The sequence below is a fragment of the Arachis hypogaea genome, chromosome 2 (assembly GCF_003086295.3).
Source record: "Arachis hypogaea cultivar Tifrunner chromosome 2, arahy.Tifrunner.gnm2.J5K5, whole genome shotgun sequence".
Taxonomy (NCBI): Eukaryota; Viridiplantae; Streptophyta; class Magnoliopsida; order Fabales; family Fabaceae; genus Arachis; species Arachis hypogaea.
This window is the reverse complement of record NC_092037.1, coordinates 100,111,366-100,135,473: the sequence shown is the minus strand read 5'-3', so window position 1 is coordinate 100,135,473 and position 24,108 is coordinate 100,111,366. Positions and strand designations below refer to the sequence as shown.

The window sequence follows — 24,108 nt, the reverse complement described above, 5'->3', positions numbered from 1 at the left end:
TTTATTAATATTTTAAAAATACAAACTCATATTCAAGGGATTAATTAACCACTAATAAGTCTTTTAAGTTTTTCTTTCATAACCTTTCACGATTAAGTGAAGTTCATATGTCATCTATTAAAGGTCTCGTTTGAATCTCGATTGTAACATATAGAAAAATTATATGCTCAAATGAAAATATTAAAAATAAATAAATATAGAAAAGTTTAGACACTCAACAAGATTAGTTTAGTTGAATCGACAATAATATAATATGAAAAATTATCATATTAATTTTAAAAAAAATTACAAAAAAAACAAATTAGAAAAAAGATAGAGGCATATATATGTAAAAGATCAGAGAAGGAGTAAATATTCATTTAGGATCCAAATAACTCATTTGACACTAAAGTAATTAATCACTTAGATAGAAAATTAATAACCAATATTTTTAATTAAAAACATTCTACACAAAAGTGAAACCAACCTAGCTGTGTAGGTCTTCAATATCCCAACACATCATTTAAGTCCCTTTCTTCAAAACCTTCTTCAGCTTTAACCAATTCTTCTCTTGCCACTTTAAGATCAACTTCAAGAGCTGCCACATTCTCCTTCATTTTTTTCACATGCATAGTTCTCTCCTTATAATTCCTCATGCCCAAAGCACACTTAACATGAGGCTCCAACCAAGCCAAATCATCAAATCCGAAAGCATTGACTTCTTTCCATAAAACTTGTAGTTCCTTGCAAGCTTCATCATTCATATCCTTCACCTTCTTAGTCTTAAGAAAATGTAACACTCTTCCCAATGCCATGAATCCCCATTTGGTGAACATAGAACTATGATTTTTGTTCTTATGACATTCAATGACTGATGGATGCTTGCGGCAAGCTTCCTCTGCCAATTGAACAAAACCCTTTTCCTTTGTGTTCTCAAAATCTTCATAAACATGAAAACATGGTTTTGAGGAATCATCAATAATAGTGTTACTAGTTCCATCATCTAATTGTTTATGATGATGTGGTGATTCCTTCATGAAGAATTCGGCAACAATGACCAAATTATCATTAAAAGTAAGTTCTAATGGATCCAAAGACGTCCTCCAACTGAAAACACAACTTCCACGATGAGTATCTTCAGTGAATCTTACCTGTCCATCTTGAAAGAAAAATTTGACTAAATTAAAAATTGGGAGCTAATAGTAAAAGAATCTTAAATCTTAATCTTCGTACTTATTTAACTTTATTTTATTTTATTCAATTTCAAATTATATTTGTGACGAAATTCTATTGTGTTGATTAACTCAGAGAACTTAAAGTCACAAAAAAAAAAACTCAGAGAACTTAAACAAGATTAGTTCAATTGTGAACCATTCTTCTAATAAAAAGCATAGATACCTATTGCTATTGATTTTACGAGTGTGCCAACCCTCTGATTAACAAATGAGAACTTGAAATTTGTAGTGATGCTGTGTCCTTGAATCCAATCAACAACTTCCAAGATAAAGACCATAAAGCGATTTTCATCTATACCCACAGAAATGCTCCTAAAAGTAATTCCAAAATTATAAAAAATTGTCAAAATATATCAATAGGCACATACAAATAATATAATGTTTTTATATAACTTTGAAATGGGTATTCATAACTATTTTGAGTGTACCATGTATAGCCACCAAAAACAAACTGGTACTTATCAAACTCCACCAGCACGGAGAAATTATTGTTGATGGTCCATGTGAATTTCTCAAACTTCTCACTCATTGTTTGATGATTTTCCATAATTCTTACAAAATAACTGAAATATTATCATACAACAGTAGTAGGTAAGTGAAATCCTGGCGATTTTGATTTTTCATATAATAATTCTTACATTTTATATATTAGAAAATAAGAAATTAGGAAACTAAAATTATATATTATCAGATCAGAGTATGGAAGAATTACGTACCAGGTTGAAATAAAGGCAAAGTGCAAGGACACAGAGAAAGAAGAAGGATATTGACGATGTTCATTTTCATACTTTTATATATAAATAACAGAGGACGAAATCACAGGAATCCAAAGATTCATTCTTGAGTTATGATGATACGTTAGGATCGATGTCTAATCTAATTGGTTGCACTATTTTTAGGTTGAACATGCATTGGAAAATGTTAAGAGTATATTTAAATTGACATGAAATACAAAAGGAGAGGTGGAAATAAATTGGATAATATATATCTAAAAAAATTTAAAAATATATATGATAAAATTAACTAGATTTAGAAATGTATTTTCAAAAAGATTTTAAATATTGAATTTTGATATAATTTTTATAAATATAGTTAAAAATAAAATATTTTTATTTTAAAATTTGATAATTTTACTCTAGTCTTTTTTTTATAAATTTTTTAAATAACCGAAATTTAAAAAAAATGAGAAGTTTAGAGATCAAATTTTGCATGAATTTTCTAAAATTATTCAAAATATTTATACAAAAATTTGATTTAAATGTACAAATTATATTTCAATTAGAAAATTATTTTACTTATAAAAATGTAATTTTGTATCTTTTTGTCACTTTAAAATTTTTAAAAATTTTTTTTGTTATTTATAATTTTTTTTAAATATTTTGTCCACAAAATAGTACCATTTTAATAATTTATCCCGAAATGTAACTAAACAAAGATATCTGCATTTACTATTTTTCTTTTTTACCAAAGATAAGGAGAGTCGAACCTGCGATCTCTTAGGTAAGTATGAAGAGGCTATATTATTTGAATTATAACTCATTGACTATTTGCATTTACGGTTTACTAACATCAAATATCAATATCATAATGATATAATTTGCGGTAACAGTTTTATGCCGTTATAGCTTTGTTATTAATTTGGACAACGAATTAAAAATCATTGTATCTTTTTATTTGTATAATTATTTAAATAATATTAAAAAATTATTGCTTGATAAAAAAATTGTTATAATGATTATAAAATTATTTTTTAAAATAGTAAAAAAAATAGTTTTATTTGTTGTTGTAACGTAATAAAAAATTGAACTTCAATAATAATATTATAAAAACTATTGTCTAAGACTATCTAATAAAATGGTTTTAAAGTATAGCATATTTTGACAACGTTTTTTATATGTACTATAAATTAAGTATTTTTAGGAAATGATTTTTATGTGTATCTTTTGTATAATTATTTAAACAACATTAAAAAATCGTTGCTTAAAAACAAATAATTGTAACAGTTATAAAATCGTTCTTTAAATTAATCAAAGAGAACAGTTTTATTTTATTTCTATAAATAATAAAAAATTAAACTTTAACAGTAATATTATAAAAAATTATTGTCTAAAATCATCTAATAAAAAAACGATTTTAAAGCATTACAAATTTTGACATTATTAAAACTCATATTTATGGAGTTAACATTTTACCGATCAAGATCCACGTTCTTCTTCAATCTTTTTATCGTATAGATTTTAACATTATTTTTCAACCAAGTCAGATTATCAAATTCAAAAATTCAAATTCCTCCCACAAATTATGAAGTTCCTTAACAGCATCATCATTAATGTCCTTTACATCTTTATGACTCTTTAGAAAATGAAAAACTCTTCCTAAAGTCATGAATGACTTTTCAGTAAATTTTTCACTTCAATTTCTTCTTTTTACTCCTTCAATAAGTTTAAGATGCTTAGAATACGCTTCCTCTAGGCCAATAGTTAGAACAAAATATTTTCTTACTTTGCATAAACCCTTGAAATCCACTAAATTGTTGTTGTTAGTTCTTGTAATCAAAGGAATTATGCAATTATCATTAGTATGATGTTGATGGCCATCATTCTCAACACAAGCTTCAGCCACGATAGCATAAGAAATTCTTTATTAGATCATGAAACTCAGTTGAAGTTATAAACGATGAGTAACCAGAACTACTTAATTTTCATAGGATTTGGCTTCTCTGAAGTTGTTCATTTACTTTAAAGAGAAAAGTATCGCAATCTAAGCCATTGATAATATAAATAGTTCTGATCATTTTAAATAAATAAATAATAAATAAAAGTATTAAAAGAACCTTAAAAATCGTGCGAGCCACAGTTTTCAAGACAGGGTGAGTTTTTATTTTTTTTATCTTCTTTTTACTTTATTTAGTTTTTTCTTTCTTTTTCTTTAACAAACACATAAAAATATAAATAAATTAATTTAATGTATATCAATATAAATTTATTAGAGATCTATTAAACTAACATCACATCATTAGTTATTCTAAATACGAAATAACCATAACATTTAAATAAAGTCAAACATATGAATGAAGTCCAAAACATTTAAGCCAAACATACTAATCACACTTAATTTTTTTTTGTGCTGAAAAAAAAAAAAAGAAACAAAGAGCCTAAGTTAAATCACGTTACACTTGTTTCCGAGACCATTCCAGCACTTCCAACCACTCGGTTTTTTTCATGATAGTGCAAGACAACCAAAACCAGCTATACTGAATTGGAAAAGACCACCCAGTTTCTTTTATGATTGCGCAAGACAACCAAAACCAGCTGTACTGAATTGGAAAAGACGCTACCATCACAATTTAATCACACTTAAATTAAACCAGTAGATTAGAAAATATTATAGTCGTAAAAAGCAATAACAGGATACGTGCATTTTTCTTCATTTTTTCCATCATATATTTTTTAACAACATTTTTCAACAAAGTCAAATCATTAAGTTGCTCCCACAAATCCTGAAGCTCCTCGTAAGTATCATCATCCATGTCCTTTACTTCTTTATTACTCTTTAAAAAATGTAGAACTCTTTCCAAAGCCGTAAACCATCTTTCAGTAAAATTTTCACTCCAATTCCTCTTTTTCACTCCTCTGACAAGTTCACGATGTTTAGAACACGCTTCCTCCAATAGTTAAACAAAATTTTTTCGTACTTTTCATAAACTTTTGAAGTCCACTAAGTTGTTGTTGTTATTTCTTTGTAACCAAAAGCATTATGTGATTATCATTAGGATATCGATGACCATCATTCTCAACACAAACTTCAGCCTCGATAGTACATATATCGTTCACAAGAAATTCTTTGTTAGGATCATGAAACTCAGTTAAAGTTATAAACGATGCCAAACAAGAGCCATCATGTTTTCCATTGCCGATTTCATATGTACCCTCTGCAAAATCATATACTAAATTCAAATTATGTAATAATAACAATCAAATTCATAAAACTAATAATAATACAAAATATTTAATTCTGGTACTCAGTCGTTTATGCTTGTGATTCTTAAAAAATAAGGCATGTTTGATTTGAGTTTTTATTTTTATTTTCCAATGCATGTTCAACCTAAAAATAAAGAGTGATTACTGTGCAATCAATTAGATTAGACATCGACTCTAACGTACCATTATAACTCAAGAATGAATCTTTGGATTCTTGTGATTTCGTCCTCTGTTATATATATATATAAAAGTAGGTGACTTCTGTGATGGCATGGAATTCTGTAATTAAGGATGGCTAAATTTAACCGGCCAATCTCGTAATGACATGTGAAAGAAAAATTTTTCTATTTGTAATGTTACAGCACAACTACAATAACTAATAAGTAAATTATTACAAGGATATTTAGGGATTTTTCTGGCCAAAAATATATTTTTGTTATATCAATCTTAATTTGGACGGACCAAATATGAAATAGAAAAATAGTTGGATATCTAAAAATAATAGAAAATAAATAAATATAATTTTTAAAAATGTAATATAAACTAAGATGAATAGGACATTATAAAAAAAAGAGATATCATTTATCTTAGAAATTAATTAGAAGTGTATGTCATTGTTTTCACTATTAAATCATATTTGTAAATGCAATTATATAGCTTACAAAGGATATTTTCTTCTTTATTAAATAAATATATAATTAATTAATTATCGTTATGAATGTATTTATATTATTTTTTATTTATAATTTTATTATATAATAAATTGTCCGTCGTAAAATAAAATATAAAATATATAACGGAATCATTTAGTGAAAAATTTCTAACATTGATGAAATAAAATTACGAATAATGAGTTAATAGTTTTTGTTATTTTTTATTTTATTTTTATGAATCAATAGAAATATAAATTGTTAGTAAAGTTGGTGTATTTTAAACTTGTTTTAATAATTCACACACCCCTAATTGCCTAATTGCATATCTGTTATGTCAACAATGGCACTTGAATAAATTTTCAATTGAATCTAAGCGTTTCTCATTATTAAGATTTACATTTTTTTTATCATAATATATATTTTTTTGCCAAAAAACTATAGTTCAAATGTCTTAAGTGTCTTCATGTTTATATAAAAAATTGTAAAAAGTTATAAGTTTGACTCTCTTTATTTTCGGTAAAAAATATTTTTACTTAAAAAAATACTTTTAACATATTAAATACATAAATAAGTACTTTATATTCTTGTACTTAAACATAATTGATAAATAAAAAATTATTTTTATATAAAATATTCAAATATCAAATTATTTTAAAAAATTTTTAAAAAAAATTATTTTAAAAATTTACCCAAATAAATATTTAATCTTATTGAAATTGAATTGAATTAATAGTACAAAGTCATTTCAATCTATTTCAAATTAATCCTTAATGAAGTAATTTAATACGGTTAAATTTCATATTTCAAAAGATTTTTCAATTTTATAATAAACCAAGAGAGCAAATTACTTAATAAAAAAATTAACATAAATCATAAGTGACTTAAATAAATTTATTCCTGAACAAAGATTTATTAAAAAGGTTTTTTTTGTGACTATTAGGAAAGTATGTTTATATTTTTACAAACTTCACACGAATATTTCTTTCTAGAAGAGAAAATACTTATCCTTTTTAAAGATAAGAATGAAATTTTATATATAATACAATACAATAGTATCTATTAAATGAGATTGCATTTTAAAATACCATATTCATTTTTTTTAAACACCCAACCAAAATTTTCATTCATGTTTTCATCCATCTATACTATGTGTAAACCCCGCTAAAATCGGTAAATTATTAGTTAATATATTGAATTTTAATTAGGAAAGTTAAAAATACAAAACTAATACTGAAATAGGATAGAGCTCGTCGAAACGAAAATTTTGATACCAATTTCGATAATTTGGCCCAAAATCGGACCGGAAGGGCCGAACCGGTTGAACCGGGGCCCAAACCGGACCCATGGGTTCAACCGGGCCCCTAACATAAATGAAGCAGCAGCTTCATCTTCTCCATTTCACCACAGCAACGAAAAACACAGCAAGGGGGAGAAGAGAAGAAACCTAACCCTCACCATTCCTTCCAACTACCATAACTTCCTCATCCGGGCTCCGATTGCCGCACCGTTCGCGGCCACGCGCTCAGCGCGTCGAGCTCTACCTTTCTATCCAAACAATTTCTCTGGTAAGCCTTCTATTGAGTTCAGAATCTCTATCCCTCTTTCTTTGGTAAACTTGAAAACCTATAGTGAATCTTGTCTAATTTTTGTGTTCTAGGTTCAAGTTAGATTCCGGAACTTGTGGGCTCAAGCTATTGAGCATATGGGTATGGTAAGAACACCCTAACCCTAGCTCAATCTTGTTTTTGGTAATAGAGAACTGAATTGGAACATATATATGTGTATTAGGTGTAGTTTAAGAGGGTGTTTATGCATTGAACTTGAATTTGGATTACTTGGAGCTTTGTTGGTGACAAGGCTTGCTTTGGGGCTGTTTGATTGAGCTTGGAGGGGCTGTGATTTTATGTTGAGAAGCTGCCTTGGGTGAATTAAGTGATCGGCCAAGGTATGGTTTAAGTTTCGCACGTTTAATATTTACGGTGTTGTGAAAACTCAGGTTAGAGGAACCATAGAATAAGTTGGATTGTTTGTTGTATTTAATGATTAGCCTTGTAATGTTGTTAGAATAGATTTGTTAGTGAATTTATATATTAGAATTATGAGGTGTGAAAGCTATTAATAGTGTGCTCTTATATTTATTTATGATGGATTAGAATTGGTGTTTGTTAATAAGGATGTAGAGTTGTGTTGTGGTGGTATTGTATATGCTGTAACTAATTATGTAATGATCGGAATTGCATGAGACCAAGTTTGGGCTAAACTTGGGAATATAAGGAACTAAACTGGAAATTTTGGGACTTTTTTGTTAAATATACAATTTATGGCAAATTTTTAAAGTTAGGTTGTTAAATCTGTCCAGCAGCAGAAAAGATCAAACAGGCAGCAACTTGTTTGTCTTGCTGCGACTTTTACGAGTTGAGTCTTGGAGCGAAACCAATTTTGTTATAAAATTTGATTAACTTTCTTTAGTTCTCTAAAATTTCAGAATTTTAAGAGTTGAGGATTGGGAGCTGTGAATTTTTGAATATTGGTGGTCAAAACTAAAAAGAAACAGATTTCAGCAAGCTATGCATCAACTTCCAATGCTTGTAACTCTTAGAATTAAATAGAAATTGGGTTGCAACCAAGACACACTTGTTTTTAGATGAGCTAGGGGTTCTCAAATCAAAATTTAGCTTAATTGGAGTTTTGTAATAAAAGTTATTCCAATTGAAAGGTACTAAGCTTGTTGGTTTTTAAAACAGATTTTGTCTCATTTTTACTTAACTTCCAGGTAATGTAACTTTTTCATTAAAAATGGTATTGACTCAGAACCAATTGAGAAAGAAACCTGGATGAGTAAATTTTAACTACATTAATTTTCAAAGTCATTGGATTTAACTTGGATTTTATATTGAATTTTGAATATCACATGCTGCTGCTGTTTTTCTGGTTTTATGCACTGCAGAGCAGTCACGGTTTTTCCTTTATTCCTGAGGCTAGAAAAATCAGAAAATTATGATATTTAGTTTGTTAGAAAGCTTATTTCAATATGAACGCCTGGACATAAAGTTTGTGCAATTCCGAGTTCATTTGCTATATTAAAAATAGAAAAGAAAATAGAGTGTCGAGGATGTCTTAGTGATAGTCATGAGTTCGAGAAGTTAAAGTTCAATCCTCGTGTGATGTGATTGATTTAATGTTAGAGTTGGGTTGATTTTAAGATTATTCGATATTAAGAAGGATGAGAAGAGTTTGATAAAAAGTTTGGTCAGGACCCGGAAAGGGTAATCAAGTTGAATTATAAGGGAATGACGATGAAAAATGTGAAAGGGAGGTTGTTAATAAAAGGAGTTAATATGCCATGGCTTGATGAATGATTAAATAATGATTATGACTATGAAATGGCTTATGAATAATGCTATCTGAGATACGAGTTCCCTGGGTAAGAGCCGTGGCTCGCCACCACGTGTTCCAGGTTGAATCTCGATACTCTGTTGACCCTACGTCGTAAGGGTGACCGGGCACGTATAAATTCCCGGGTATGGATAGCCCCCATTGAGTGATTATATGATGATTGAATGTGAACTCTATGCATAGACTCTTGGGGATGCGCGACGGGGGACAGTCTAAGGTTTTCGGACTTGTCGGGTTGGCTGGATAACCGACAGATGGGCCCCATCAGCCATAGGACAGGCATGCATCATATGCATTTGTTTGTATTGATTGCTATGCATTTTTTTGGGTATGCCTAATTGATATATATTACCTGCTATTTGTTATACTTGTTATTTGTACTATTTGATCATTACTTGTGCGTGAACTTGTTTGGTTGCTTGTTTCTGTTACATTCTGAATGATGAAAGGATGGAGAAAACGGAGGAAATGGTTTGATGTTAGGTTAAGCTTGAACTTGAGTAAGTTAGGCAGATTTAGAATACCTACCCCTGTTTATGGCTTCTGTTTAGTACTTAAGTTGGTTAATTGAATAACGGAGTTCTAGGATTGCCTATGGCATTCTCAGGACCGTATTTCTTATACGCGTGGCACTTTTACCATGCTGAGAACCTCCGGTTCTCATTCCATATTGTATTGTTGTTTCTCAGATGCAGGTCGAGAGGCTCCTCGCTAGGCGTCTGGATTCTGGAAAGCGAAGTAGTCCTTGGGTATATTTTGGTTTCTATTTGTATATATGTATGTATATGTGTAGCTTACTCTCCAAGTAACTTATGTATGCTGCTCCTCTTAGAGGTTGAGGGAGAGATAGGAGTTTACTTTGGTATTTTGGTATATTTTGGGGACACTTATGTATGTTTATATGTATATATGTATCCTCCGGCCAGCCTTAGCTTCGCAGGCTGAGTCAGAGGCTAGTTATGTTGTTCCTTGGCTTTTCTTTATCCCTTCGTTTATTGTTTTATCATGTTCCTATTAGGTTTCTTAGCACGCAAGTAATCCTATTCCTTGAGCGTTGCGCTTTTTATTTTGCGATTTTTGTTTACCCGCTCTGTTTCAAGGCTCCTAGTATATTATTTCTTTCAGTATTATATGTATATCCTTACTATTAAAGGTCTGTAATACCACACTACCTCTGTTCTATGACTTAAGCATAAAACACTGTGTAGTAGGGTGTTACACTATGCCTATGTAACAGAAAAATAGTTATTGGTTGGGAAAATCTCCCAAATATCCTTGCAGTAACCTACTCTCATTTACTGTACTCAACATTGATTTGCTCAATAAAAAGATTCTCTTTACCACATGTTATTATAATATTAGTCGGTCAAACTTTAGCCAACTTTAACCACTTAATTCTATACTACCATAGAACTCACCATATAAGTATGAATTTGAACTTTGTCAATATCCTTCTTCTTTCTCTATGCCCTTGCACTTTGCCTTTATTTCAACCTGGTACGTAATTCCTCCATACTCTGATCTGGTAATATATAACTTTAGTTTCCTAATTTCTTATTTTCAAAAATATAAAATGTAAGAATTATTATATGAAAATCAAAGTCGCTAAGATTTCACTTACCTACTACTCTTGTATGATAATATTTCAGTTATTTTGTAAGAATTATGGAAAATCATCAAACAATGAGTGAGAAGTTTGAGAAATTCACATGGACCATCAACAATAATTTCTCCGTGCTGGTGGAGTTTGATAAGTACCAGTTTGTTTTTGGTGGCTATACATGGTACACTCAAAATAGTTATGAATACCCATTTCAAAGTTATATAAAACATTATATTATTTGTATGTGTCCATTGATATATTTTGACAATTTTTTTATAATTTTGAAATTACTTTTAGGAGCATTTCTGTGGCTATAGATGAGAACCGCCTTATGGATTTTATCTTGGATGTTGTTGATTGGATTCAAGGACACAGCATCACTACAAATTTCAAGTTCTCATTTGTTAATCAGAGAGTTGACACACTCGTAAAATCAATAGCAATAGGTATCTATGTTTTTTATGTTTAAGTTCTCTGAATTAATCAACACAATAGAATTTCGTTTCAAATATAATTTGAAATTGAATAAAATAAAATAAAATTAAATAAGCATGAAGATTAAGATTTAAGATTCTTTTACTATTAGCTCTCAATTTTTAATTTAGTCAAATTTTTCTTTTTACTATGCAAGATGGACAAGTAAGATTCACTGAAGATACTCATCGTGGAAGTTGTGTTTTCAGTTGGAGGACGTCTTTGAATCCACTAGAACTTACTTTTAATGATAATTTGATCATTGTTGCCGAATTTTTCGTGAAGGAATCACCACATCATCATAACCAGTTAGATGATGGAACTAGTAACACTATTATTGATGATTCCTCAAAATCATGTTTTCATGTTTATGAAGATTTTGAGAACACAAACGAAAAAGGTTTTGTTCAATTGGCAGAGGAAGCTTGTCATAAGCATCCATCAGTCATTGAATGTCATAAGAACAAAAATCATAGTTCTATGTTCACCAAGTGGGGATTCATTGCATTGGGAAGAGTGTTACATTTTCTTAAGACTAAGAAGGTGAAGGATATGAATGATGAAGGTTGCAAGGAACTTCAAGTTTTATGGAAAGAAGTCATTGCTTTCGGATTTGATGATTTGGCTTGGTTGGAGCCTCATGTTAAGTGTGCTTTGGGCATGAGGAATCATAAGGAGAGAACTATGCATGTGAAAAAAATGAAGGAGAATGTGGCAGCTCTTGAAGTTGATCTTAAAGTGGCAAGAGAAGAATTGGTTAAAGCTGAAGAAGGTTTTGAAGAAAGAGACTTAAATGATGTGTTGGGATATTGAAGACCTACATAGCTAGGTTGGTTTCACTTTTGTGTAGAATGTCTTTAATTAAAAATCTTGGCTATTAATTTTGTATCTAAGTGATTAATTACTTTAGTGTGAAATCAGTTATTTGGATCCTACATGAATATTTACTCCTTCTCTGATCTTTTACATATATATGCCTCTCTCTTCTCTCTCTTTTTTCTAATTTGGTTTTTTTTGTAACTTTTTTTTTAAATTAATATGATAATTTGTCATATCATATTATTGTCATTCAGTTAAACTAATCTTGTTGAGTGTTTAAACTTTTCTATATTTATTTATTTTTAATATATATTTTTATTTGAGCATATAATTTTTCTATATGTTACAACCGAGATTCAAATGAGACCCTTAATAGATAACATATGAACTTCACTTGATCATGAAAGGTTATGAAAGAAAAACTTGAAAGACTTATTAGTTGTTAATTAATCCCTTGAATATGAGTTTGTATTGTAAAAATATTAATAAACTCATAATGATTCTCCTTTCTCTTTCATTGTTGAACAAATTCATGATCATAATTCAGAATTTGTGAAAGGAATTTGAATATTTTGGATTTGATGATCTAACTTGGTTGAAAAATAGTGTTAAAATTTATGGGGTGGAAAAATTGAAGGAGAACATGGATCCTGACAGGCAATGTTTACTATAATAAATATTAATTCATCAAAGTTCGGTTTTTATTATATATTATGAGTTATAATAACTCGACTCCATTTATTTTTATTTTAAGTTTTTAACGGAAGATTTTAATAACTATTATTTATTATATATTATGAGTTATAACTCGACTCTATTTATTTTCATTCTAAGTTTATAACGAATGATCTTAATAACTATTATTTTAATTTAATGACCAAAGGTTATAAAATCAACATGTCTATAAAAAATACCAATTTCTGATCTACATCTCAAAACACATACATACATGATATGTTCTATTTCAAGTTTAACATTCTATAATAATAGAATCTTTATACCTCTTAAACACAGTGGCAGAACCACATAGTGACAAAGGGGCAATGACCCCTAATTTTAATTTTTACATGTAAATTATATGTAAATTTCAGTTTAATCTCTATTAAAATCTTATTTTGGTCTTATTTTATTATGTAAATATTTTTTTCCCTTATAATATTTCATCTAGCTCCATCTTTGCTTAAACAATTACTGACTTGAGCGTCGGAATGTCTTTTGCAGGTACCCACCCTTCGTATTTTTTTTGCCAAAGTATACATTTTTTGGAGATAAAGAGACAAATTTAATTTCCTCTAAGCCGAGATATATATATCTCAAAAGTTCATCTACAAAAGAACAATTCGCGCTATCTGTGTATACATTTTTTGGAGATAAAGAGACAAATTTAATTTCCTCTAAGCCGAGATATATATACCTCAAAAGTTCATCTACACAAGAACAATTCGCGCTATCTGTGAAAATGAATAAAATAATTCCTATCGTAAGATTTTATGTACATTCAATTTTTTTAAATCAATCTCAATAATTTTATTTAAAATTTTATTTAATATCTCTTATCAAATTTTATTCCATCGTAATTATTTATAAAATATGTATTTTATATATTCAAATTGTTGAAAGAACTTGAATCTTTTGGATTTGATTTGTCGAAAAATAATGTTAAAATATATACGATAAAACAGTTGAAGGAGAATGGATCCTGACCGTGAAATGTTCACTCCAATAAATATGATCTTTAACAATATCAAAATTTGTAATGCGTTAAAATCATTCTTTTATTAGATAATTTTAGACAATAATTTTTTTATAGTGCTATTGTTAAAATTTAATTTTTTATTATTTATAACAACAAAATAAAATTATTTTCTTTTACTATTTTAAATAATAATTTTTGACTATTATAATGATTTATTTTTAAGCAATAATTTTTTAATATTGTATAAATAATTATAAAAAAATACATATAAGAACCCTTTCTTAAAAATACTTAATTTATAATACACATAAAAATTATTGTCAAAATTTGTTACACTTTAAAATTATCTTATTAGATAGTTTTAGATAATAATTTTTATAGTGTTACTATTGGAATTTAATTTTTTATTATGTATTTATAATCCGGGATGGACCTAAAGGGGGACAAGTAGTAACCTCGGCTCCCCTCCCAAATTTTAAGATACTATACTTATTATATATGAGATATGTGTTTAAAAAATAAAAAAAAAATATAATTTAATAGATTTATATGTATTATTTTTTACTATGTGATGGATTTATGTCTTAATTGTTTAATTCACTAATATTTTTTATTTAACTAATTTAATATCATACCTTCAAGTCTTTATATCTTTCAAATATTTTTTTATATAGTAATCTCTATATTTATTTTTAAAAAAATTATTTATTTTTTTATATTAATATATTTAATATTTATATTATTATATTAATATTGACTTACGTAGTTATATTTTGGTAATCACATGATATACTTTAGATATTATTTTTTGTAAAAAATGTTCATTTTTCTTCAAAATTTACATTGTTAAAAGAAAAAATTTTATAAAGATATCTTATATATTGTATTTTATAAGAGTACGATGTCTTTTAAATAATTAATAATTAATAATTTATAATTTATTTTCAAATTTTTTAAAATTTTTAAAAGAATTAATTTTAATTAATAAAATATGTAATAATTTTTAACTAAACACGCTATAAATTATTGGTATTTTTAAATTTTATAATGTATTATTGATATTATTATATTTTTTTTGTGAAATTATCATATTAAAAATAAAATTATGAAAAAAATTATATATATATATTGATAAATTTTTTTAAAAATTAACTCTAATAACTATATGTTAATTATCTTTATGGAAAGAATAAAATTATTTAAAATTCAGTTCCTCCATATTAAAATTTTTGGATCATCCCTGTTTATAGCAACAAATAAAACTGTTTTATTTGACTATTTTAAAAAATAATTTTATAATTATACAATAATATTTTTTTTATCAACCAATAATTTTTTAATATTGCCAATGAATTATAGCTAAAATGGCATAATCTTTTCATATTCATCTAAAAAATCGGGTGTTTGAATTTTTTTATCTTTGGTAAAAAAAATTTTTTCTAATATTATTTAAATAATTATAAAAATTAAAAGATACAATAATTTTCAAATTGTTAATAATAACAAGGACAAGAGATTATGTCATTATCATATATTGATATTTGATATTAGTAAACAGTAAATATAAATGTCTTTGTTTAGTTACGTTTTTGAGTAAATTATTAAAATGATTCTAAAAAATTCGTGGACAAAATATTTTTAAAAAATTACAGATGACAAAAATATAAAAGATTACATTTTTATAGGTAAAAAAATTTTCTATTTGAAATATGATTTGTACATTTCAATCAAATTTTTGTATAAATATTTTGAATAATTTTAGAAAATTCATGTAAAATTTGATCTCTAAACTTCTCATTTTTTAATTTCATTTATTTACAAAAGAAAATTACAAAAAAAATAGAGGAAAATTATCAAATTTTTAAAAAAAATATTGTATTTTTAATTATATTTATAAAAATCATATCAAAATTCAATATTTAAAATTTTTTGAAAATACATTTTTAAATCTAGTTAATTTTATCATAATTTAATTTTTTTTTTTTGGGTATACATTATCGAACTCATTTCCACCTCTCCGGTTATATTTCATGTCTAGTAAACATAATTCAAATAGACGTACGGGGTACGACTCTAACATTATTACAGTTAACATTTTCCAATGCATGCTCAACAAAAAAAGAGAGTGATTACTGTGTTACGAATTAAATTAGACATCGATACCAATGTACCATCATAACTCGAAAATGAACCTCTCAGACTCGTTTAATTTTATACCATCATTATTATTGTTAACATTTTCCTCTGAATATGAATATGAATTTCAATATCCATCTACCTTCTGTTTTTTTTGCACTTTGCCTTTATTTCAACTTGTACGTTTTTCCTTCATGCTCTGTTAATAAATAACATTAATTTCCTAATTTCTTATCCTTATAAGGGTCTAGCTAATCTTGTATAAATTAAGGTTGCTAGTAATAGAAAATTTTAGATACTTTATTTTAATAAATACACAATAATTATATTGAAATTTTAAATTTTGTATTATTTTTTATAAAAATATTTTTAATTGGTAATTTTATCGGGTGCACTAAAGACGTATATTAGTTAAACCCTTCTTATAAAAATAAAATGTCCAAGTGTATGTTGACATTTTATAAAAATCAAAGTCCCGAAGATTTCACTTACCTACTACCACTTTATAAAAATATTTTCAGTTATTTTGTAACCATTATTGGAGGGCTGTGGAAATGTTGAATCATGAAACCATGAATGAGAAGTTTGAGAAATTCACATGGACCATCAACAATTTCTTCAAGTTGGAGACTGAGGCGTAATATTTTATTGTTGATTGCTACACATGGTACTCTCAAAATAATTATGAATACCCATTTCAATGTTATATAAAAACACTATATTATTATATTATTGTGTATGTGCCCATTGATAAATTTTGATCATTTTTATAATGTTGGAATTACTTTTAGGCGCATTATTGTGTATATAGATGAGGACCTTGTGGGCATTTGCTTGAATTTTGCTGATTATTCTCTTGATTTGATTCAAGGACACAGCGTTGCTGCAAATTTTAAGTTGTCTCTTGTTAATCAGAGGATTAACACACTCACAAAATCAATAGGTATATATCTATACTTTTTATTAGAATAATGGTTCATAATTGAATTAAGCCTTGTTTAATTTATGACTTAATCAACACAATAGAATTTCGTCTCAAATATAATTCAAAAGATGAGTTCTATGGTAGCATGGAATTAAGTGGCTAAAGGTGGCTAAAGTTTGACCGACTAATATTATAATAACATGTGGCAAAAAGAATCTTTCTATTGAGCATATCAATGTTGAGCGCAGTAAGTGAGAGTAGGTTACTGCAAGGATATTTGGGAGATTTTCCCAACCAATAACTTTTTTTCTGTTACATAGGTCTAGTATAGATGGATGAAAACATGAAATGAAAATTTTGGTCGGCTGTTTCAAAAAAAAAAGATGAATATGGTATTTTAAAATGCAATCTAATTTAATAGATACTATTGTATTGTATTATATATAAAATTTCATTCTTATCTTTAAAAAAGATAAATATTTTCTCTTTTAGAAAGAAATATTCGTGTGAAGTTCGTAAAAATACAAACATAATTTCTTAATAGTCACAAAAAAAAACTTTTCTAATAAATCTTTGTTCAGGAATAAATTTGTCTAAGTCACTTATGATTTATGTTAATTTTTTTAATAAGTAATTTGCTCTCTTGGTTTATTATAAAATTGAAAAATCTTTTAAAATATGAAATTTAACCGTATTAAATTACTTCATTAAGGATTAATTTGAAATAGATTGAAATGACTTTGTACTATTAATTCAATTTAATTTCAATAAGATTAAATATTTATTTGGGTGAATTTTTAAAATAATTATTTTTTTAAAGATTTTTTAAAATAATTTGATATTTGAATATTTTATATAAAAATAATTTTTTATTTATCAATTATGTTTAAGTACAAGAATATAAAGTACTTATTTATGTATTTAATATGTTAAAAGTAATTTTTTAAGTAAAAATATTTTTTACCGAAAATAAAGAGACTCAAACTTATAACTTTTTACAACCTTTTAGATAAACATGAGGAAACTTAAGACATTTGAACTATAGTTTTTTGGTAAAAAATATATATTATGATAAAAAAATATAAATCTTAATAATTACTAACGCTTAAATTCAGTTAAAAATTTATTCAGGTGCCATTATTGACATAACAGATATGCAATCAGGGCGTGTGAATTATTAAAACAAGTTTAAAATACACCAACTTTACTAACAATTTATATTTCTATTGATTCATAAAAATACAATAAAAAATAACAAAAATTATTAACTCATTATTCTTAATTTTATTTCATCAGTGTTAGAAATTTTTCACTAAATGATTCCGTTATATATTTTATTTTACGACGGACAATTTACTATTATAAAAATATTAAATTATAAATAAAAAATAATTTAAATACATTCTTAACGATAATTAATTAATTATATATTTATTTAATAAAGAAAAAAATATCCTTTGTAAGCTATATAATTGCACTTACAAATATGATTTAATAGTGAAAATAATGACATACACTTTTAATTAATTTCTAAGATAAATGACATCTCTTTTTTTTATAATGTCCTATTCATTTTAGTTTATATTGCATTTTTAAAAATTATATTTATTTATTTTATAATATTTTTATATATCCAACTATTTTTCTATTTCATATTTGGTCCGTTCAAATTAAGGTCGATATAACAAAAACATATTTTTGGCCAGAAAAATCCCTAAAGGTCCTTGTAATAATTTACTTATTAGTTATTGTACTTGTGCTACAACATTACAAATAGAAAAAAAATTTTTCTACATGTCATTACGAGATTGGTCAGTCAAATTTAGCCATCCTTAGCTATAGAATTCCATGCCATCACAGAAGTCACCTACTTTTATCTTTTAAACTAGTAAACTAGGAAGAGCACAAGCTGACATGGAATTTTCCTATAATTTAGATTTTTTGTAAAATTATTTTTAACACAAGTTTCATCTCAGTTTTATATCTATGTATCTAATTATGTATCTATTTGTAGTGTAGGTCTTAGGTTTCAATCACTACCAATTATATTTATAGGTTTTAGTAGGGTTGGTAATTTTTTTAGGCTTTAATATATACAAAAAAAGTAGTGGATATGACATTTCATTATATTTGGCCCACACTTCATGTTTTTGTGCTTGTGTATACAGATCAAAAAGATTAAAGGCCCTCATTTCAGAAAAATATGGTTACAAGCTTAAAAAAAAAAAGACCAAATTAGGTTTTAAAAAAAATCAAAATAAAAAGAATCCAATCTATTATAAAGGTGAGGTAATAAAAGTGAACTATACCAGAAGATAACGTTGTATTGAAAAAGAGTGGCTAGGGTTAAATATTAGGAATGAGAAGGGTTACACAGGTGTGCTCTTTGATGCAGAAATCTCAGGACTTAGATGTTCAATTCATCGATTGTTTACTTATATTTTTCTCTCTGATATATTTTCGTTTATTTCATTGGAAGATTATTCATGATTTTATTTTTAGGGTATGGTTCGTAGCATTTAGATATTTTTTTGGTATCATGTAGAAGTGGTTTTGGTGATTGGTGGTTGTTTGGTTTTTCCCAAAATCTGGATTTGTATTCTGACAAGAGATGGGATTTGTGATTGTAAATCTGATGTCATTGATTCTGTAGATTTTTTCTTTTTTTTTTTTAAATTCGAATTTTTTCATTTATTTCATTGGAAGATTATTCATGATTTTGTTTTTAAGATGTGGTTTGTAGCATTCAGATATTTGTGATGTATGACGTAGAAGTGGTTTTGGTAATTGGTGGTTGTTTGATTTTCTCCCAAAATCTGGATTTCAATTCTGACAAGTGATAAGGTTTGTGATTGTATATCTAGTGTCATTGATCCTGTAGATTTCTTCTTTTATTTTTTTTTATTTTTAAATTCGATTTTTTTTAATTATACATCATGTAAATGCTTTATGATTTTCATTTCATCTTTCTTTGCTTGTGTCTTCTCTATAGAATGAAGGCTTATTTGATTTGATGTTTGATAGAGATCTTTTATGGAGATGTGAGATGTGTGAATGTGGAGTAGTTGGTGGTTGTCAGTATAAACTTCTGTGATATCAAAAATGGTAGTTTCCTTATCACATCATTTCTTTTTCCAAGAAAACCCTAAATTAGTCTATGAGAAACCTCAGTTCTTTTTGGATTTGCAAGGTGAAAAATCTTTACTTCCCCCCATTTTGCTAAAAAAATTGAATTCAAATTTGAAACTATTCATCTAGCGTTGTCTATAAAAGAGGGTTGAAGTGGTAAGAGTAGTGCAGATCATTGGCTTTATTCATCTTTCACATATCTTAATATTGTTGTTGTTTTCTTTTCTACAAGTGTTTTAGTACGCTCAAATGAGTCCATCTTTTGATGCTATTAGCAAGATAGTTCCTCCAAGAGAGGCTTGGAGGCTTAAAGTGAGGGTAATTAGGGCTTGGATTGTTCCAAGCTTTGGAAATCCAGATTCTCCAAATTCAATGGAGCTCATTTTGGTGGATGAAAATGTTAGTGATTTTATTTGTAGTTTATTTTGAGTTAGCATATTGTTGATATTTCTTTAGTTGCTGACTAATATGTATTCTTATTTTTTATTATTTATAGTCAAACAAAATCCAGGCCACTATAAGGAAGCAACTTATCAACAGGTTTAAAGATAATATTATTGAAGGGAATTGCTACAAGATGTGCTATTTCTCTGTTGTTCCAAATCATGGCTCTTATAGAGCTACAAAACATGAGTTTAAGCTTACCTTCCTCTTCCGAACAATAGTAACAACTTTACCAGATGATATCATACCAAGAGTCTGTTTTACTCTATATCCTTTTGAGGAGATATTGCAAATGAGTCAAGATCATGATTATTTAGTTGGTGAGTGGTTCTGTATTTCTTTTCCATTATTGAGATTATGTGTTGTTGATCGTGTTATATATTATTCTACTTTTTTGCGGTTTTTTTAATGTACTTGCAGATGTTATTGGGTTGCTGACTTTAGTTGGAGAGGAAAAAAGTTATGATAAAGATGGAAAAACAATCAAGATGGTTGTTGTGGAGCTTTCTTCTCAAAAGTTCGTTGCTTCATTACTTTCTTATTTCAGCATATGGTTTTCATTTATTTTTTGTTTTATCTATTTTTTATGTTACAATTTGTTGTGTTTTATTTGTAGGATGGTGCTTAGGTGCGCCCTGTTTGGAGAATATGTGGATCAACTAAATCATTTTCTTTCTTCTGGTTATGTTGAACAACCAGTAGTGATTCTTCAACTTGCCAAAGTTAAGCTTTTTCGAGGTACTGTTGTTGAATATTGTATTATCATGATTTTTTTAAACTCTTTTCTTACATTGTTGGTATAAGATTTTTTTGGAAAGGTTGCTAACATTTTTTTCCTCTTTTTTAGGGCAACCTGGGTTACAAAATGTCATGAAAGCAACAAAAATATATCTTAATCCTGACTTGGCAGCTGTTGTTGATTTCAGGAAGAGGTTTGTGTAGTACTATTTTTCATATATTTAGTTTTATTTATTTTTTATGTATGTTTGAATATGCTGAAAAAAGCATTAAGATTGTTCCTTCATTGTCATTTTGTTAGCGTGGTAGAACAAGGGATAAATGGGACCCAGCCACTGTTTATTGCTAATGAAGGAAAAACTATCTCATTGGAAGATGACTTCATGAGGTTGACTAAGAAATCTACAATAGATGAGTTGCAAGAAAACAAGGAGGTTAAAAAAAAATTTTTTATCTGATTTGTAGTTATTTGTTTTCGTTCTTGATTATTAAATCCTTTGAAACTTTGATTCTTAAATTTTTATGGTTTTTTATGCATTTGGCTTCTATTTTCTATGTTTTGTAGGATGGAACCTTTGTCATTTTAGGTACTATCACTGATGTTGTAGAAGAGGGGTGCTGGTGGTATTCTACCTGTGTTTGTGGGAAGACAGTACATCCTGAATCTGGTGTTTACTTTTGTGATATGTGCATGCATCATGTGACAAATGTGATCCCAAGGTTCTGTCATGTTACATTCTTGTTTTTTTTATTTACTTTGTAATTTTTATTTATGAGTAATCTGGTCTTTTAATGTGTTGAATAGACCTTTTTCATTTACTACTATCTTTTATGATCGTAGTTCATTCTTTTGTAGGTATAGGCTCAAGGTAGTTGTATCAGATGAAACTGGACAGGGTATATTTGTCCTCTTTGATCGTGAAACAACCTATTTGGTTAAAAAAACATGTGGTGACCTATTTAATGAGGTACATAAAGATTCAAAGGTGTGTCAGATTTGTCTTTCTCTGTTTTAATGAAAGAAAAGCAGAAAGTAATTTATTGGTTTTGTTCAAAATGGTTTTTTTATTGATGGTTGCATTTATTTCTTTCTTTGTAGGTTCTCTGTGGGGATGACTACCCTATCATTTTTAGAAATTTGGAGGGTAAAAAAGTCTTGCTGAAAGTGGATACTAAGTCTCTTGGTGTTGATAGATATTTTGGAACTTTTCGTGTGAAGAGGATTTGTGATGATGCTGCAATTATTTCAATGTTTGAACTTGCTCAGACTGAGATAACACCTTTGAAGGTACTTAATTTATTTATAGGTGCCATGTTTCATTTTTTTGTCGCAGTCCTTTGATATCTATCTTTCCTCTTTTGTGCCTTTTGTCTTATTATTTAAAGGATGCACATGTTCCTGTGTTTGGTCCTGAGTTGGGTGAAACTTCTAATACAAAATGTTTAGAGAATACTGTCATGTCATCTTTTCTTCAAAAAGAAGCAAATGTTGCTGGACTTGATGATATACACTTAGATATGGAAGGTGTTAAGGAGGTTGATATTCAAGATCATTCTGTTGATAGTGATGAAAATGTAGTGCTGTCGGATGATATTGGCTCACTTATTCGGTCTGATGTTGATGAAACTCAGGTGATACTTGATTTATTGCTTGATTTTTAATAATTCTTATTCATCATTATAATTAGTTTTCTGTGGAGTTTCAATAGGTTTTCATCTAATTGGGTGATCCTCTTTTTTTTTGGGTGCTTTCCTTTTTTTGTTTTATTTTCTTGTGTAGGATTTGCTCTCACACCTTTTAGATGACTCAAGGAAAGTTAATGTGCCTAATGTTGTTCCCAAAGATGCAGTATTTTTAAAGGTGAAGAGGAATCTTGAGGCTGATTTTGATAAGGAACTTGAGGATACTGTTGCTCATTGCTCTAAAATAATCAAGATTGAAGATAGTTAAGATGGGTGTTTATGGATGAAAGCTAGCTGCTGTCTTAGTTCTATGAAGTTAGATTTATGTAATAGGTTTTATCTTTGTTATGGTGAATTATGTATGAAGTTTATTAATCTTCCTCTTTTTTTGAGGTGTGTCCAACTGCTAGGAGAGTCATCTTTGTTCCTCTTTCTTTTTTGGAAGAACTTTTGCGTTTTGAAGTTCTACAATGTTCAAGCAGATTAGTGGTTCTTTTGTCCTAGGTGTTATATTTATCTTTTTTGTTTCAAAGAGAATATGTGCTACATTAAAATCTGCTTTGCTAGATATTGGACACAGTGTCATATAGTTGGAGGAGTGTAGATATAAGTCATAGTGTGGATGTATATGTCCACTGTTGTGAATTTCAGTAATGAATGTAGTTCTTATGATATTAATTATAATATGCAGCAGCTTTATTAATTTGCATTGTATGATGATAATTATTTATTTTTAAAATTCAATTTACCGATAATTGACATTGAATATCAAATATGATAATTACTTTAGAGTTCGCCAATGTTTAACTATACAATGATTTTTAATTAAATATTTTTTTGCCAAATACAAATAGCAATGTGGCAATTATTTTAAACAATTAATTTTTTTTAAATAAGATAAAAGGATATGAAGAAGACATCTAACTCTTTTAGATATACAGATATATATCGATACATGCGTAAGGAGAGACATAGAGAGAGAGTTATTTTCATTGTTCATGAGTGCGTTTTAAGTAGATTAGATTGCTGCTGCTAAATAGTTATATCATTCTTTGGAACTTACTTTTTTTGTGGAGGTCAGTATTGTATTTTTTTTATTCATCATGCCTACTGATTTTGCTTTGGCAAGGTTGAATAGGATAAATATTTTGAAGAGGAAAAAAGCATTCAAGTTACAACAAAGAGGAGGTGTGTTATTGCAAGTTTTTTCTTTTTGAT

General features: G+C 27.7%; 3 protein-coding genes across 5 annotated transcripts; 2 read left to right on the top strand and 1 right to left on the bottom strand.

Annotated features, from left to right (window-relative positions):
• Positions 1 to 249: 249 nt before the first annotated feature.
• LOC112720446 (uncharacterized) lies at positions 250 to 2,122 on the bottom strand. The gene is made up of 4 exons (XM_025771386.2): positions 1,931 to 2,122; positions 1,643 to 1,777; positions 1,378 to 1,526; positions 250 to 1,138 (listed from the first exon to the last, which is right to left on the bottom strand). The coding sequence occupies exons 2-4, from the start codon at positions 1,759 to 1,761 to the stop codon at positions 483 to 485; spliced, it is 924 nt and encodes a 307-aa protein (XP_025627171.1). The 5' UTR covers positions 1,762 to 1,777; positions 1,931 to 2,122; the 3' UTR covers positions 250 to 482.
• A 7,810-nt stretch (positions 2,123 to 9,932) lies between these two features.
• On the top strand, positions 9,933 to 12,253 carry LOC112756920 (uncharacterized). The gene is made up of 4 exons (XM_025805526.2): positions 9,933 to 10,740; positions 10,893 to 11,027; positions 11,144 to 11,292; positions 11,478 to 12,253. Exons 1-4 carry the CDS (start codon positions 10,709 to 10,711, stop codon positions 12,131 to 12,133), a joined length of 972 nt encoding a protein of 323 aa, XP_025661311.1. The 5' UTR covers positions 9,933 to 10,708; the 3' UTR covers positions 12,134 to 12,253.
• Positions 12,254 to 19,157: 6,904 nt separating this feature from the next.
• On the top strand, positions 19,158 to 23,391 carry LOC112756902 (replication protein A 70 kDa DNA-binding subunit B-like). Of its 3 annotated transcripts, XM_025805508.3 has the most exons (12): positions 19,158 to 19,273; positions 20,258 to 20,424; positions 20,522 to 20,789; positions 20,890 to 20,986; positions 21,086 to 21,207; positions 21,317 to 21,401; positions 21,509 to 21,641; positions 21,773 to 21,927; positions 22,064 to 22,193; positions 22,307 to 22,495; positions 22,594 to 22,839; positions 22,988 to 23,391. In XM_025805508.3, exons 2-12 carry the CDS (start codon positions 20,275 to 20,277, stop codon positions 23,156 to 23,158), a joined length of 1,746 nt encoding a protein of 581 aa, XP_025661293.1. In that variant the 5' UTR covers positions 19,158 to 19,273; positions 20,258 to 20,274; the 3' UTR covers positions 23,159 to 23,391. The 3 variants fall into 3 exon arrangements, with proteins under 3 accessions (XP_025661293.1, XP_072077935.1, XP_072077933.1); XM_072221834.1 differs by having other exon boundaries at positions 20,890 to 21,207; positions 22,064 to 22,175; XM_072221832.1 differs by having other exon boundaries at positions 20,890 to 21,207.
• Positions 23,392 to 24,108: the final 717 nt, after the last annotated feature.